Here is an 18,671-nt window from a genome sequence, read left to right on the forward strand (position 1 = left end):
TCCTCCACTTGTCTGTTTTTCTCAATTTTTTAGGGACACTGCACACCATGCTAAGATATACTGATTGGTCACTTAATGGGAATTACCTTGTTGGGACAAAAATGGTATTTCATATCTGTCAAACTCTTTATCTTTGTTATCTTTGATATTTTTCATAGATTCTACTAATGAAATGGGAGAAAATGATGTGTTTTTAACACAGGCTGCTAGTAAGAACTTATTCCTGAGAATGGTCAGGTTCAAGAACTGGGCTGAAAATGAGTGAAAAAGCATAGTTCAAAGAAATAACTTCACAATGCCAGGTTTTTCTTTTATGACATCAGTAGATTTTTCCGTGTTTTTGGTTATAGTCACTTGTTTCAACTCTTATTTAACGTAATACTTTAATTTTGTAAAGTCTGATAGCTTTTTAAATAAAGTCTATTTAGAAAAAAGCATGGTATGCTTTAGGATATGTTTATCTTGATTGACAAGTCACTACCCTTTGAGTGTACATTATCCTCAGGTTTCTCAATCAGATTCTTATGTGACATTTACTACAAAAATCCAAGATGCCAACATCAAAAATGCTCAAATCCAGCCTTCAAAACAGGACTTCACAAAGCAGTGAGTTAAATCACAGAGGCTATATCCATCTTTTATGTACAGACAGTAGGGTTACCAGGGTGACTAGTTCCACCCCATCTAATGTCAGATTGTTTCCCTTAAGAGAAATGTCAGCAGAAAAGAAAGGCCAAAAATAGCAAAGACACATTAATCACTTATTGTTGTTAAATGTCACAAACCTAATGTGAGAAAAAACAATAACATAACATTTAGCTACATGGAAATGTAATTTTTAAGGAGCCGTGCTGGCTATTTCACACTTTTCAGCTCTTCTTGGTATCATTCACTGTACATCTCTAACATACCCACAGGACCGATAAAAGTACCCATATACATTATTTATACCAACCCAGGAAATATACGGGAGTATAATGTTTGTACTTTGTCTCACTCTCACAGTTGGAGGAATAGCACTTTAAGTATTCATTATAGCCCTTGTGCGTCAGTGTGGTGGTTACCAACATGACCAAAAATAAATCTCGCTAAACTTTATTCTCTATCAAACAAATTTACTTGGATGCTTGAAGGCTGCCAAGGAAGATATTGTCTTTTAGCCCCTCACTGCTTCTATGTCTGTAAATGAAAACAAGCTGTGAAGTATTCCATTCTTTAATATTTAAAACTCTCCCTGTGATAAAGAATAAATTCACTAATAGCACAGGCAACTGAGGGACACATAGAAAAAAATACAGCTTGGTAAACAAAAATAGACTTTGTTTCCAGTGTCTTATAGTTTATTACCATCAGGAAATATAACATGTACTGTTCTACAAATAAGCATGCAATATATTGATCGTTGTAAGCTCAAATGATGAAAAAAAATTATCTTTACACTCAGCAGACATGGAAATATGTCTTTGTTGGGTTATTCAGTTATTAAAAAGGACTTTGCTCAATGTTCAATACTTAAATATACTTAAATAGTGGCATGGAATATTTATAAAATGTGCACGTATACACACACACACACACACACACACACATACATATATACACATATACATAGTAAAAATGGTTTTTGGTATTTTAAAATTGGTGTCAACACTTATTTGATTTTTTTGAGAACTTATACAAGTAATACCTAGATAAGCATTTTGGATGGGCCAGTTAGGGCAGCAGCAGCTATTATTCACATGTCTTCAGTGTAATATAGTGTATACAGATGAGACAATATTCTACAATGCACAGTTAATACCCACGGTATGAACAGCACAGCGATCACATTCTCATAATGCAGAAATACTGTAGGTAGTGGAATATATATGGAACTGACTAATGGCCCAGTAGTCAGTTCAGTGGTTCCATGTGGTTTGTGAAGCTTGGACAGTTTCCATAATCTGAGCACAAGATTTGATGTCCAAATCTCAACAGTCTACTACAGAGACCCAAATGTCAGTAATATTTAGTTTGCCAATTTTTCTCTTCACCTTAGGTGAATGCATTCAATTTCCTCTGTTACTGGCAAGGAGGAAGTTCTCACATCCATCTCCTCGACAGTCTTACTAGGGGTATAAGTTGACTTCCAGCGCAACAGTACAATCTTCTTCAGGTACTTAACTGTGTTGTTCTTGACACTAACAAAACAGAAGGTATTTATCATGCTATTGCTCATGGCAATACACTCAATAATGTAAAAAGCCACCAGTGAGTTCTTCTGGCGGGAGATAAGTGTTGGATGGAAGTCTCTCAGAATGGTGAATCCATAATACGGTGCCCAGCACAGGATGTATGCGGTCAAGATTCCAATTAGGACCATCACTGTCTTACGGCGACAGCGCAGCCTCTTCCGTATTTGCTCTGTCTGAAAACCTGGGACATTTTTGAACCACAGCTCGCGGGAAATTCGGGCATAACACATTGCCATGGCAATCACAGGGCCAACAAATTCCACAGCAAAGACAAACAGGAAATAGGACTGGTAGTACGCTTGCTGGTCCACAGGCCATATTTGGGCACAAAAGACTTTGTGAGTGTTTGAGGTGGTGCCTCCATGAGGGTACATGGTCTCAGAAGCAAAATAGGCAGAGGGAATTGATATCAGAATGGGAACAATCCAGACTCCTGTTATCAGACAGTAGGCAGTTTGGTACTTCATGCGAGGCCTCAGAGGATGGACTATGGCCATATACCTGGAAGAAAAACAAGACAACTGTTATGCAATATTAAACAGCATATTTAGCAATCTGAGTGTTATGCAAGTGTTATAGTTACAAAAAAATATATCTAAAATTATATGAAAATATAAAATTATATTCGCAGAAGTCATTTTAGTATGGAAACATAGATAAAAGAAATATGTATGTCCATATGTAAAGAAAGAAAGAGGCAGTAAAATGTTTATTGCTACAAATAATTACTTTTTAAAAGTAATTTATATTATAATTATTCCTCTAGACACGGCCAAAAGTTTAATATTTACACATTTAAATAAAAAATGCTAATATATTGATGTGTTACAGCCCTGGTTTTACAGCCAAACTAATGATGAAGACCCAAAAATGATGTTACCCCTTGTGCCCTATGGGAACGAGAGCATCATCATTATGGTGACCACTATTACATCACAGAAATCTTACATCATACATTAAAGGTGATTTCAGGGAAACTTTGTATTGATTAACGGCGATCCTTCCCTCATAGTGGAAAAGTAGATAAAAACCATGATGGCAATATGGCCCCACGGCTTTAACAGAGCCACCAGCTTCCCTTAGGCCAAACACCAATTAAAGTATGTAATCATATTGCAATAGTTTTAAGGATGGGTAAATTTTGTTTGTGTCTGTTTCTGTTATTCCCAAGGGCCTTTTTAACATGAAGATGGGAAAAAAACCCTTTTCACTGCAGCTGTTCTGATACGACAAAATAAGAGAAATTCAGTATGGTTCTGCTGTGTTCTGCCCTACTGAGGGACCACAAATGGAACGGTCCCTATACGGCACTTTCCTCTTTGACCACTTCATACAACATGCCTCTTTCACCCATTCAGGACAGCTAAATGCTTTCTATCTAACAGCCACACACATTCATACTCTGACGAACACATCGGAGAGCAACTTGGGGTTCAGTATCTTGCTCAGTGGTACTTTGGCATACAGACTTAAGCTGCCAGTTATCAAACAACAACCTTCTGATTAGTAGGTGCCCTGCTCTACGTCATGAGCTACAGTCACCACAAAGCAACCCTGAAATAAAAGCAGCTAAATGAAATTCATTCCTCATTATTTTTTATTATTTACACCTGTGCTTTCCCACATGTCAAATTCATTCTCTGCTATAAAAAGGCTTTTAAACAGCTTCTGTTTAATTAAGCACTCACAGTGATTGCACCTGTGGCCTGATAGTGTATACTTAAAAGCCCCTCAAGCACATAAGTCTGAAGGGGACAGAAATGTCTACACTTTGCATCCTCCAGAGAGGTTTTTTGTCCTTTCCTACTTACTCACCAAATATAATATTGCTGATATGCTCACTTGGCATGTTTCATGTTATTCTTTTTTACATTTGAACATGGTCTTTACCTAACATTTACCAAATACCTTATATTTAACTTAAAGATGGCCCCTTTGGGGACCTTGGAGAGTTACAAATATCTCTGAAATTAATATACATAATTTTTCAGAGGTAATTGGGATCAGAATGATCAATTATTTAGAAACAAGTTTCTCATCATACCAGTAAGATGAATGTTGAGTTTCTTTAAGCAGCTAGTGTTTTTTACTTTAAAATTTTCCAGCTGCTATATAACATATCTTGTGCCTTCATCGCCAAATATTTTATTATGTTCACCAGTTAGTCACTTACGGCATCTGCTGATGACAAAAGGAAGATATATTGCTATCTGAAAATATTATTACTATCTACTTGACTACTAGTCAGAAATGTTCATGTTTTGAAATGTATTTTTAGTAGGATGACCTTTCTGTTCAGAGTTGGCCAAAAGTTGAATGTTTGATATGTAAGTATTTCCTGCTCATTTCATTTGTATGCTGTAGTATAGCATGCGAATGATGTGCCAGAAAATGGAATAGAAAATATCACTAGGACAGATGGAGATGGACATGAAAAAGATTCATCATAGCAGAATATCTACCTGCTGCATGCTAAACAGAATATTAAGCCGATCTGTTTATATTGAGCTTCTTCAGATAATGAACAATCAAAAATGAATTAACCAATGTTACTAATGTGCTCTTTAAAGCACTAATGATAGTGTGAACACATATTTTTTAAGTAGTCAATCTGACCTGAAGAATTCAGACCCAGATGAACCCCCTAGCATGAGTAGTGGTCAGAAGAAAGTAAAAAAGGTATACTGGGGACAAACTGAGCCAATTCCACTATGCCTGGTGCGCAGGGAAAAATTATCAATATGCTTTTTGTGACATTTTTTTTGGTGGTGTGCCGTGGGATTTTTCTAATGTGAAATATGTGCCATGGCTCCAAAAGGTTGGGAAACACTGATATAGAAGACTGCATAGTTGTTTTATTTTTTTCACATGAGCAACTTTCATATGAATAAATCAGTTACCATATTGAAAAGAGTCTGAATTACTGCTGATAATGTTACCAAACTGTCAGTTTGGTCAAGAACCAAATAGCATGCAACAACGTGCCTGATACCCTCAAAGCACAACCCACATGACACATACTCACTGAACGCCTTTTCCAGGTCCAAAAAACAGATATAGACTGGCTAATAAACTTCTGTGTTTCTTCAAAAATGGGTGGTCTACTGTTTAATGGCTAGGGAGGGAACAACATTGTTCCTCTTAAATCCAGCAGTTGGACTTTGCTCTCCTGTAGGGGTCAAAGTGTTTCTCAGGAAGTCTGAAGCGTGTGATTCCCCTGAAGTGGAAACCCACCCTCTACGTGATGTTGCAGAGGCAACCAGGGTACCCACAATGTCCAGAGCCTAAAGGAACCTGGGTGAATTTCATCCATCCCTGGGATCTCATCAGTCTTGACTTGTCTGATGGTTTGACAGAATCATCTTGAAGCCAACCAAAAGCCTGACCAAACCATGACTTGTCCAAACTCCTCACACAGTTCTTCAGCAAATGCCAGATGTTTGTTCCTTTTGCTTTAAGGGCTAAACAAGCGAACCAAACTTAATAGGATCATTACTTCAACTTGACAGTTCCTTCCATAATTTAGTTTGAGGATTGCCACCAGGGAGCAACAGCCACAATTCCTTGCAGTGGAGGAGCAGAACATGATTCATTGAGACAGTGTCCCTAGCCTACATCAGAATGCTGCCCAAGTTCTGCCTCTGCAACAGATGAGTTAAAGATCTCCCACCTATGAGCTCCAAGATGCCCAAGGTCTCTGAGCTGCCATTTGATTTGTAAGCACAAACAAGAGCTGGGATCTGTTGCCCTATCCAAAGGCACATGAAAGCAACTCTGAGGAATGCTGCACTGAGCAGGGTGGGATATAAGTATATTGGCTTGGCTCACTGCCCTTCCCACTCTGGACAGCTCCAGAGTTCAGCTTCTCCGCAGGAGACTAACTCCAGAACCCAAGCTGCTCATTGAGGCAAACATGGCAATATCTTGGTGGTAACACCACAATCACTAGCTCAGGTTACTTCCCCACCACAGCAATAACATTCCATATCCCAAGAACCTGTTTCAGCAACTGGGGATGAGACCACCCAAGCCTTTGCCTTTGACTGCCTGATTCACATGGTCAGATTTGGTAATCTCAGAATCTCGTATCTGCCTTTTGCAAATGATGTCATTCTGTTGGCTTGCAGCTTGCAATGAGGTGGTTGAGAAGTGAAACTAAACTAGCTAGTACCTCCAAATCTGAGGACATGGTTTTCGGGCAGAAAAAGGTGGCATGCCCACTCCATGTTGGGAATGAGTTGCTGCCCAAAGTGAAGTTCAAGTATCGTGAGGCCTTGTTCAAGAATGAAGAAAGGAGACAGCAGGGGAATGAGACATGTATTGGTGCAGCATCTGAAGTAATGTAGATGCTGTACCTGTCTGTCATAATGAAGAGAACATGAAAGCAAAGCTGTCTATTAACTGTCCATCCACATTTCCACCAATACCCATAGTCAATTGCTGTAGTTAGTGAATGGAAGAAAACTAAAAAACTGCTTCCAGTGAAGGGTGGCTGACTCTACCTTAGATATAGGGTGACAAGCTTGGTCATATGCAAGGAGCTCAAAGTAAACCTGCTACTCTTCCAAATAGAGAGGGACCAACTGGTGTCATTCAGGCACCTTACTAATCCTTGTTTTTGTATTTATGCTTTTTCGCTGTTGGATTACGCTTGCAGACTTCTTTAAACCGCCTAATAAAGACTCTCATTTTTTGTTATTAAGCATATCTGTATTCTGTATTTCTTTTGTGTTGATACCGCTGCATTCAAACACTCATCATAACTTCTTGGCTCCATCACTCAGAGAAAAATACTGTGTTGTTTTCAAGTGAAGTAAAGACCTCAAGTTCAAAAGACAAAGAATTGCACAGAGTTTTCATATCATCCTATTACAGCTGAATAAAGCAGTGTACAGTTTTCAAAGTTTTTCAAGTTATATAATCTCTATACACTTTATACACAAAAATGAAATTTTTTTTCAAATAAAATGAACTGAATCTAATTGCACACCCACGCAGACTCACTCACAGACACACAGACAAATGAAAAGATTGAGAAACTCACCTGTCAACTGCAATGGCAAGCAATGCGTTTGTCGACACGTAGAGTGACACAGTACGGAGATAGTTCACAGCGGCACAGAGCACCAATCCATGATCCCAGGAAAGCTGCTTAACCACGTAGTAGTCCACCAGGAATGGGCAACAAACCACTGCCACAATGAAGTCGGAGATGGCCAAATTAGCAATGAGCAGGTTGGTTAGATTTCTGAGTTTTTTGTATCTTGTCAGTGTGGCAATGAATATGAAGTTTCCCAACCCACAAACAAGTATGATGCAGACAAGGACCACACCGATAACAATGGTGGCCACAAAGAAGGCTTGGCCCTGGGTGGTATCGGGGATCTCATCTGGAGGGATGCCATAGTCCATATCATAGTTGTCCATATAATGATCCAGCTTGCCTTCTCTGACATTTTCCTGCATCTCTCTAGAAGGTCCTACTACGAGGCTGATATTTGACTCCCCCATATCTTAGCAGACAGTCCTTCTTTTTTTTTGGTTTGTTTGTTTGTTTTAAATTGAGAACAACTTGATCCAATAAATTAGGTATTAAATTTTCATACTTTGTGGTACATAATGCATTCCACAGCTAAGATGTTTGTGTGGAGATAACATATTTCAGCATGCTGCGTCTTCTTTGGAAACAAAAGCACATCTTCACCTGGAAAAGAAATTTCCCAACTCAGCATTACTCATGCAGGGTCACATTCATGGCAACAAGATATGATCACAACAAATTACATGATCGCAATGCTTCAGGCTTAATCGTGTTGGCACGTGTGACATTTTTTTGATTTTTTCTGATGAATATTTGTGTGGGTGAAGACATCTAGTCGGTGATTTTATGTAATTTATTAGGACCTTGTCACTTTACAGCAAACCAACATAACAGACAAGGCTGATCTTGATGACAGTGCCCTTTATTTCTTGCAAAATTCATCACTTTAAAGCCCCTGCACATGAGGTAAGCAACACTAAATATGGCAACCCATCGCTGGAAAAAGGGCACATTTTAACAGGATAAAAACTGATTTGTAGTGATAAGCTAGTGCAATGCAATTAACCCGACTGCTGACCCAAAACAGCACACAATATAATGTGGGAGAAAGCAGGGAGAAAGATACAAAAAAAAAGTAGAATGAGAATTATTTCTAATAAGAACCATACAAATCGATTCATGGGAGCGTTACTTATTGCTGTCATTGGAAAAAAAGAGAACCCCCCGAAAAAAGCAGAACTATTAAGATAAAATTCAAATTGAAATAATATTTCAGGCACTTACCAGCAAACATTGATACATTTTCCGTGATTTTTTAAAGCTAAAAGAATAAATAAATAAAGTTTAATTACCCACTCTGTTTGAGGTGTGAGCGCAAGCTGAAGACGGTTTTTAACGGACAATCCAGCCGGTGGAGACGCAAGGTCTCATCTTTGCTGCTCATTGATTAAACTGTGCGTGCTGATGTGACGACTGCTTCTCTGTCCTTCGGCACTTCTTCACAAGGAAAAGTTGCGTCTGGTTCTCCTCAGCTCCAAATGATAAATCTGACGAGGAGGCGCAGTGAGGAAACCACACTCGTCTTTCGGGTGGAGTGAAAAAAGGGGGTGGGTATCAGTGTGTGTATGTATGTGTGGATTATACCTGAAAGTTTACCAGTTTATAGATAATAGACGTCAATAAATGCGCAGCTTGGCGTGGACAGGATGTTAAGCTAAGCTAACATTTAATATGGTTAAGAAAGAAAATAGATACGGTGAGGCTTTAGGCATCACACCATACAGAACAGAGAGTCCCTTCACCTTTTGTGTGTTGTGTTGTTCATCGCGCCTCACTGCGGTTTATACTCCCGACAGAATCTCACACAAAAGGTGTGATTTTCCTCCCGTGGGAGGAAGGGTTAGCTCATATTTAGTAAGATGGAAAAAAATTGTAGTGAACTTGCCAGCAAACAGTTATACACGTCCAGTATGGAGAGTAACACTAGCATGTTACCATAATTATTATTAGAAAGCAGAAATGACTTTCCGTTTCTGGCGCTGCTGCTCCAGGGTGGATACCAGTTAATTAGTTAATTTGGTGCGAGACTGGTTTTATGCAACAGTTTATTCTTCTTCCTTTTCTTTTTCTTTTCTGGCTGGCAGGGTTTTAGGCACACAAGTCAGTGACACTGCACAGAAAAGAGCCATTATATTAAATAAAGAGAGTAGCTATGTGGTTTTCTGCTCAGGGGTTTGGCTTTGGCCCTATGCTGACCTTTTGAAAGCGAAGCACACCACCTTTGACACTTCTACCCCACAGCAAATTTATATATTTATTTATTTGGTTATGAAAATGTTCCTTCCCAAGTCTCGGCTGTGGTGGCATCATGTCTACTTATCTTCAAATCGCATCACCAATTTATAACATTGTGGCAAGCTGCATTTTAATTTGTTTGTATTGCAATAGAGACGAAGAACAGAGAAAAGAAGGGATTCCAGAAAATAAAATAATAATGCTTCACTTTGCAGAAAGGATTTAAATTCAGCTAACCTAAAGTTTAGCTAAAGACTAGCCTACAGCCTTTTTTTGTCAGTTTTTCAACAACATATTGCAAATTTATGCTGTGCACCACACTTGCTGGGTCTTACTTGCAACAGTGTAAATTTAAAGCTTGATTTAAAGTAGCTGCTTCACTTCTGGTTAACCTTATAGTAGTATATTACAATATACTGGTTAATATTAAGTTGCTCCATAAAATGTAATAAGCTGTCATTGTCTGTCTTTCTCAGAATGCTAATGCAATACCTAGTATTCTTCCAGTGTAGAGCTACGCTGTGTTCTCATTTCCATAGTTCTTTCATCCACACAGCTGGTCCAGTATTAATTTTTCTTTTCTGCATTTCAGTAAAAGTAACTTGTTCAAGATTAAATAGCCCATAGTCTATCATAATTAGTTCAATTTTACTTGTGATGGCAGCACAATGCACAAATCATACACAAGCACAAATAAACTCTGATGCTTCCCATTATGGTGAAGGCTCTGTAGGTATGCAGTGCAGGACCAAAAACTTCCATACAGAATGGAAGAAAAAATAATGTTGCTTATCTCTTAACTCCAAGAATTAGACAACTCTAGTGTGCTGGCAGTTAGCATTGCTCATCAAATGTTCACAAGTCCCACCATTATTCTGATGCATGGTATTGTCTTTGTGATATAGCAGAACCTAGAAAAATTCACTGAAAGCACTTTTGAAATATTCTAATTAGTCTATTTATTAATAACAAGTACGCAAATGAGTCAGGGTATCTGTAATAGTAGTACGTTTTGGTTTTGTGTTATTGCTTTGCTGCTTGGGTTAAAGACCATGTAGTGCTGTCAAATTTTTTGAGGGGTCGGGAGAACCTATAAATATGATTCTAACCTTATATAAACAGTCTGATCAGACTGTATGACTTTTCTGATTACTCTATGTATGATCTGCTTTGTAGAATATTAATACCTGAAAACGTTCACTGAACACACTATTCAGCTATCTGATTGATGAAATTCTGGCTTCTTCTGTGCAGTTCTGTGCACACACACACCTACAAACACAATTCATGTTTTGCACTCAATCACATGTTTACTATTGACAATAACGACATGGTACAGTTTGGGAAATTAACGAGCATCACACACACAGACAAACAATACTTTGAGCACTGTTTGTCTGTGATCAGCCATCCTGAACTCAGATGAATACACACAGACTGCAGCACTGATGACTTTTAAGCCTCAAGTCTACTGTTGCTTACAATACCTCTGACAATCATGTTTCAGTAGCCTCAAAATGCCTTTTTGTATCCTCTCCCACTGAACGTAGCCAGTTGGCAAGTATGAGTACATTTTAAACCTAAGAATGGATAACAAAAGACACAAGTGAAACAGCAGACAACTACTCCTGTTATAGACTTTTCTTTTTTTGAACAACACTACATCTACACTCCTGTTCACCTGAGATGAAAGAACTGTCTTTGCATGTTCCTATTAGTTTTTATTACCCTCTAAATATTAGCCACTTGCTCAGCTTGCTGTGTAACCCAGGAGGCTTGACCAGCAGGATAAACACCAAGCGTTCATTTCTAGCTAAGGGCAGCTCTATAATCTCACCCAGGCCCCAGATTTATTGCTTCTTGTAACCAGAAAATATAGATAGAAAAGAGAACAAGGAGAACCTGCTTTTCTCTCCTCAGCCATGAATAATATGCACAAGACCTTTAATCTGTGGTTTTTGCATGTAGGTGGACGGATTGGAATCTTTATTGGTTACAATGTTTTCAGGGAATAGACAGCAAATGAAGCAGAATCCATATAAATATATTTCAGGGGTTTTGAATTGGAACAGTTAAAAATGTTGGTTCTGTCAAGGACAATGTTACACATTTACAAGTCCATTCGTTGGTCTGGCATAGGTAGTTTTCTGTTTCCTTATAAGTCATTCATTATCTCTATGTGTGTAAACAAGTTATTAGATGTCCAGTGGTCTTTCTTTGCTTATGCAGGACACAGGTTGTATTGATCTGCTAGTAGGAGTCCCTCTTACAACGCCGGTTGTAGGAAAGAAACAAACTTTCTAAATGAGGTCTAAATGAGCTTTGTTTAACAGGCAACATGTTAGGGTGCCCTTTAATGTCAGTGAACATTTGGTCCCAGTGCTACAGTTCAGTATGTAGAAAAGGATTTCAAGACAATTTCACAATCAAATCTCAGTGACTTTTGTTTGAAAGAGAAAATATATATATATTTATATATGTTGACATATGCAATGGTCTTTTTTTTACATTATGTAGTGATGTAATGTAAAAAAAATAAATGAAAAGGAAATTGCTTTAAAAAACATTTCTTTGAAACGCTGCCTACAGATAAAGATGGTATATTAAAACAGATCATACATAAAACTGACATACTGTAGTCATGTTTATCATGTCAAATTTTATTTAGTGAAATAAAACCCCTGCAGTCAAAGGGAGTGGCAGATATTGAAATAAGTCACCCTATTGTCAATCATTTGATGCAAACAATAAATCTCTAAGAACACTGCAAGTATCTCTTGCAGCACAAATTGCACAAATTTAACTTCCAAGAGAAATGTGCCAGGCAAAGCTTCTGCTGTCCAAAAGAAAGCCAGAGGAAAACTAATGTGTTCAAGTGAACATAAAAGCAAACACTATGCCTTCAAGAAACATTTATTCTGGACATCTGAATCCTTTTATTGCTTGCTTATAGTAGCAGTAGACATGGTTGACTAAAGACTGCTTCCCAAGAGAACTCACAGCAAGTGTGAAATATGGTGGCTGAAGTTTTCCGACTTTAGTCTTTGGTTGCGGTTATTCTCAGCCTAAACCTCTCAGCTACATGGAAGCTTCCAGAGTGCTTGGCGTATGCTTGTTGTAAATATATGTGTGTTAAGGTTATTACAAGGGACTGGGAAATTTTCTGCATTGTGTGTGACAATAAAATAACACTGTCTTTTTAGCTAGAGTTATACCTTTCAGCAGGATGGTGATCCTAAACACATGGCTGAAATTTATGGGAGACAGATGCCAGCATGCTAGAATGGTGTACTATGAAGCAAAGGTGAAATGGCTAGGCTTTCTTTGTGTTAGTCAGCTTGACAAAACCAAAAAACAACCACTGGTGATAATAGCTATTACAACAGTGATTATCAACTGTCTTTGCCGACCAAGACTTTCTGCTTGAGGCCAAAATGGTGAATTTTCTGCTTCATTTGACTTGTTTTTTGGTCAAAATTGATCAGTTGAGTGCCACCTGCTACTGCCAGAGACAATATGAGAAACAGGTGTTAGAGACACATAAAGAATATAAAAAATATAACAAAAGGCAACCATTGTTGCTGCAAATATGGAATGGGAGAACTGCATCACAAAATCATCAGTCTTGTGAATTCATACATTAATATATTGATTTATCCGCTCAGTAAGCTCTTAGCTCTGCCATTCATTTCTAACACGACAGCTGCACATTACTTTAATGACAGATGTGCAAAATGCTTTTTTTCTTTTTGTTCAAATCAAACTGGTGTTATCTTTTGTGTTGCTCTAATTTTACTGCAACGCTTCTCTCACCCATATTAATGAGATCCAGCTCAACGGGTTGTATATATTCATGCACTGAGCTGAGACCGTGTATCAAACTTTGAATGGCATCAGAATGTTTAAAGTGGTGCTTACAGGTGATTTTATAACCCCTGAAAAAATGGATAGAACACAATTTTTTTATTAAACCTTTATGGGGAAAGCTATTTAACTTTTTACTTTTTTAGTAAATAAAAAAACAGATATGACACAAAAACCAATTCAATTAAACTATTAGTTTTCCAGATTATTTGGGGACAAAACTGAATTACCTTGTAATCTACATCTCCAGAACAAATATTTTGCACAGTCTTTACGAGATTTTGATAATGCTTTAAAAACTCAAATATGCATGAGCAGCTTTTACCCCTGGGACTATTACTGGATGTCGTGTATGGGAAATTAAACATTTCCTCAACATTTTGGTGAAAAAGAATTCTGTAATAATAATTTATGTAATTAATATTAATTATTATAAGAGTATGAGTGATTGATATGTTGGTCATTTATTTGGACAATATGTATACATGTATACAAAATATACATATATCTATCTATCTATCTATCTATCTATCTATCTACATATATATACATATATATATATAAAAAAACACCCAGCACGCCCCTGCGGGCGGTTTAACTTTCAAGCTCGGGTCCTCTACCAGAGGCCTGGGAGCTTGAGGGTCCTGCGCAGTATCTTAGCTGTTCCCAGGACTGCGCTCTTCTGGACAGAGATCTCCGATGTTGTTCCCGGGATCTGCTGGAGCCACTCGCCTAGCTTGGGAGTCACCGCACCTAGTGCTCCGATTACCACGGGGACCACCGTTACCTTCACCCTCCACATCCTCTCGAGCTCTTCTCTGAGCCCTTGGTATTTCTCCAGCTTCTCGTGTTCCTTCTTCCTGATATTGCTGTCATTCGGAACCGCTACATCGATCACTACAGCCGTCTTCTTCTGTTTGTCTACCACCACTATGTCCGGTTGGTTAGCCACCACCATTTTGTCTGTCTGGATAGCAGCTGGATAGCGTAGTGGTTAGACTACACGCCTTTGGAGCAGAAGATCGCAAGTTCGATTCCTGCCTGGGGCGTCTGTATCCAGTAAGGGTCCTAAGGCTAGACCCCCTATGCTAAAGTGAGCCTACCGCAGACATGAGCGAGACAGATAAATATGAAGGCATGCCGGCTCGGACGTCGCCCGGATCAACAAGGTCCGCGTCAGGTGTTGAGGAACCAGGGCACCCTGACGACAAGTGGGCTACTGGAACAAGAAGGCATCGGTGGGCAAGAGACGAAAACAGGGCGTTGTTGGAATGCTACTACGCAAGTAACCCTGGCGGAAGGGGTTACATGAATAGGATGAGGGACCTATGGATTCTTCGATATATATATGTACATATATATAAAATAGACTGGGGCCCACTACTGACCCTTAGGGGACTCCACAAGCAATTTCCATGTACCCAAATCTAAATTCTCCCAGCTTCACAAACTGTTGTGTTCTAGATAAATAACTTCTGATCCAGCTCAGTGCCACTCTAATAATGTCATAACATTGTAGTTTATTTAGTAGTACTGAGTGATTAACTGTATCAAATACTTTCTACAACTGCATATTGTTTTAGGTTCAGTGCAATTCTTATTGCTTCCATTGCTTTAATTATTATCCAGTGAAGTTCTAATTCCATATGACTTTGGTTATTTAAATCATATTTATTTAAGAGTTTCTCTAGTCCACTGCAAAAAGTTTTTTTTCCAAAATGTTTTAAAATTGAGAGAGGAGTGTTAGTGACCTATAGTTTGTGAAAATGTGTTTATTCCCTTCCTTAAATAGTGGTATTACCTTCTCAATTTTCATTTTATTTGGAAATGAACCAGTTAAGAAAGATACATTGCAAATATATGTTCAAAGCTTTGAAATACCATCATTTTTTTTTTTACCAGTGTCATATCACACCCATCACAATCAGTAGATAATTTATTTTTACACATATTAACAATAAATTTTACTTCTAACTCATCTACTGCAAAAATCACTGAAAAAATGAAGATGGATTGTTTTGAAGTAAAGTTTCACTTTAATTCATTTATTGTATATTGTCTCTTTCTTGTTCTGGAATCTTTGCTGCTAAATCTGGTCCAACATTTACATAAAAGTCATTAAATCCATTTACTACCATATATAGAGAGATAGAGACATAAATGTATAAATAGACTGATACTGTGAAGTTTAAATATTTAAATCCTAACTAAATTGTTTATTTAGTAGTTTGAATTTTATACTCCAGCTCAGCTATCACATGGCTGCCTTTAATTTACCAAAATATGCTGAAGCACTGACATAATACTGTTTTACAAACTACTTTCTAGATCTGTCTATAGACACAGTATGACTGACCTTATAGCATAGCTTGGAGAGCAAGAAAAAGAAATCTTCTTTGACTCTTTCTCACACATACTGTGTGACAATATGTGTGAATAGAAGAGTGAAGATACAGCAAAGAGTAATAAACAAGAGACTTTAATATGTATTACTAAAACCATGGAATAATTTTCCTGGAGAGACACCCCCCCCCGCACAATATACATTTAAAGTAAGATAACCACTAATATGTGGGTCCAGACAAACACTAGGAAAAAAAGACCTCAACAACTTTTCAGTATAGCAATAAAATGACATTTACCTACAACAGAAATATTAACAAAGACAGCCAGCTCAGGTCATAGGAAAAAAAAGGAGGTTGAAAGCTAAAACATCAAACAAAAACCCCTCACTGCGTAAAAAATAAAAACTCAATTTATGGAAACAAATATTACAATTGTGCATTCCAGTTTTCTTTGCCCTAGAAATACAAACAGGCGAAAAACTGAGTAAAAATAAATGGTAGAGAATTCCTACAAATTTTCCTTAAGTTAACCTAAACAAAATGGCAACATTGAAAACACTGCAAGCCAATGCAAACTCACTAACAGCACACACTCAACACATAGGGCAGTGGCCATATAGCAAGAGCGACTTGGTCCTTGGGTTTGATATGCACTTCCACTAATGACCAGATGGTTATACTACAAAGGAAGTTTAACACAGCTAGGCTCTCTTTAGGTTAGCTGGTCTGGGAAAACCTAAAACCCAGTCAGAGATATCAGGTATCATAGTTTTCAGCATTCTCTGTTAAGCCAGGCTTTCTGTGTGTATTCAGATAAAAGGGGGGATTCATGCGTCATATGACTCATCTTGTGCACAAAGTGATGCTTGTGAGCGCCGCCTGCTCCACTAGAGACATTATCACATCACAATGATAAAATGGCGATAAAAGTCTATAAAGAACATTTGCAACACTGTTGCTAATAAGACAGGAAATAATACTGTTGAAAATTATTAATTTGGGGATTTAGCACACAGAGAGGCAAAATAAACATTTTAATTTGAGTTGTTTTATTGCTGAGTGCCTGCTCAGTGCTGCTGTTTATTTCTGCCACAATGGCTGCACATTAGAGCTCTGAAAGTTTAAACTGCATGCATTTAAACATTAAATGTTACTACTTTAGTTTGCCAGCAGATCAAAGTGAAATTATACTGAACGAATAAGTATTCTTGGGGTGTGTTTTAGTAGCTGCAATTCCGGCACTTTAAAACAAACTTAGCAGCAGATTAGAATGAAATATAAAAACAACTGACATTTTCCACATTACCAAATGAACACATGCATGTTTCAGTGACAATGAAATGCACAGTTTGCACTGCTGTAATTTTACAATTGTGGTTCACTGGCGAAGTACAACTTACTGTAACAAGTTGGACATAAAAAATGCATTCACCCAACAGAAAATCTATACTGGCTGTAAAACATGCTATAAATAAAAGAATCAGTAAGAATGTACCGCTTTTAGCCAATATTAAAGCAAAACTCTGAACATAGCCACGTTATGTGTTCAGTCTATATGTTACCATGGCCACATAAAAAGAGGGCCACCAGCTCGACATAGCCCGCAAACTCATTAATCTCATTTCATAGTACATCCCTCTGATGGCATTCAAATGCGGGTGATTAGGGACTCTAGGCAACACACTAGAAGGAACCTCTCTTCCTAGGCCGTCCTTCACTTACACCACTTTCACCACTTTCTTTGAGCTCTGCTAAATATCACAATAAGTGCAAGAGAAAGAATCTAATTTTAAAGCGGACAGGGGCTTTCATTTTATTAAAAGCAAATTGTCATGTTTCTGCTTCAGAGCCACCTTTTCAGCAAAACACAGAGATTCTTCTATACTTTTCACTTGACTGAGCTCTGCAATTTGATTTGAAGTTAAAACAAATAACACAATGTGCAAGAACAACATTAAAAGAAAAGTTGTATGTGGTTAGGTCAGGACTTATTTCAGTTATGTCATGGTTCTTGTATTTATTGCTTCTATTGGAAATTAATAAAAACCCATTATTAACCAGCTGTTGCGAGGAACCTAGGAGTGATTTTTGACTCTAATCTAACGTTTGACAAACAGATTAATGCTGTAATCAAGACCAGTTTCCTTAACTTTCGGCTACTTGCTAAAGTGAAGCCATATCTCTATTTTAGAGACTTTGAAAGAGCTATCCATGGCTTCATTTCATCTCGCCTCGACTACTGTAATAGTCTTTACTCTGAAGTTAGTCTGTCATCAGTTAGCCATCTGCAGCTGCTCCAAAACACTGCAGCACGGTTACTAACTGGTACACACAAGCGAGACCACATATCCCCCATACTGGCATCATTACACTGGCTGCCAGTTAGTTTTAGAATTAATTTTAAGATTTTATTATTTGTTTTTAAGGCGTTGCACGGGTTAGCACCCTCATACCTTTCTGAACTTTTAAATCGGTACACTCCTGCAAGATCACTGAGGTCTGCGGATCAATTGCTCCTGGCTGTCCTGAGGTCCAGATTTAAGCACAGAGGAGATCGGGCCTTTGCTGTGACTGCTCGTAAATTGTGGAACAAGCTGCCCCTTCACATCAGGACCTCACCAACATTGGACACTTTTTAAAACCTGCCTGAAAACCCACTTTTACTCCATGTCTTTTAAATCAGAATCAGTTTGTATTACTTTTATTTATCTTACTTCTTACTCAAATCTTTTATTTTTATGATTCTTTTTCTTAACTTTTATCATGTCTCCCTATGTTTTTATTTCTTTTGATTATCTTAATTGTACAGCACCTTGGTCAACATTTGTTGTTTTAAATGTGCTATATAAATAAATTTGACTTTGACTTTGAACAATTGACTATACTGCATAT

The 18,671-nt window shown here is 37.9% G+C and overlaps 1 protein-coding gene across 2 annotated transcripts; it reads right to left on the reverse strand.

Annotated features, from left to right (window-relative positions):
* Positions 1 to 1,331: 1,331 nt before the first annotated feature.
* On the reverse strand, positions 1,332 to 9,269 carry prokr1b (prokineticin receptor 1b). Of its 2 annotated transcripts, none has more exons than XM_013271344.3 (3): positions 8,632 to 9,269; positions 7,279 to 7,938; positions 1,332 to 2,735 (listed from the first exon to the last, which is right to left on the reverse strand). In XM_013271344.3, exons 2-3 carry the CDS (start codon positions 7,743 to 7,745, stop codon positions 2,030 to 2,032), a joined length of 1,173 nt encoding a protein of 390 aa, XP_013126798.1. In that variant the 5' UTR covers positions 7,746 to 7,938; positions 8,632 to 9,269; the 3' UTR covers positions 1,332 to 2,029. The 2 variants fall into 2 exon arrangements, with proteins under 2 accessions (XP_013126798.1, XP_005474261.1); XM_005474204.4 differs by having other exon boundaries at positions 8,628 to 9,269.
* Between the last annotated feature and the right edge of the window lie 9,402 nt (positions 9,270 to 18,671).

Source organism: Oreochromis niloticus, linkage group LG13 (assembly GCF_001858045.2).
Source record: "Oreochromis niloticus isolate F11D_XX linkage group LG13, O_niloticus_UMD_NMBU, whole genome shotgun sequence".
NCBI classification, from domain to species: Eukaryota; Metazoa; Chordata; class Actinopteri; order Cichliformes; family Cichlidae; genus Oreochromis; species Oreochromis niloticus.

Bases quoted from the DNA above. Each gene is read 5' to 3' on its own strand.
- prokr1b (XM_013271344.3), bottom strand. From the start codon at position 7,745: ATGGGGGAGTCAAATATCAGCCTCGTAGTAGGACCTTCTAGAGAGATG. The intron at 2,736-7,278 runs GTGAGTTTCTCA...TTTTTCTTCCAG, and splicing joins CTTGCCATTGCAGTTGACAG to GTATATGGCCATAGTCCATC.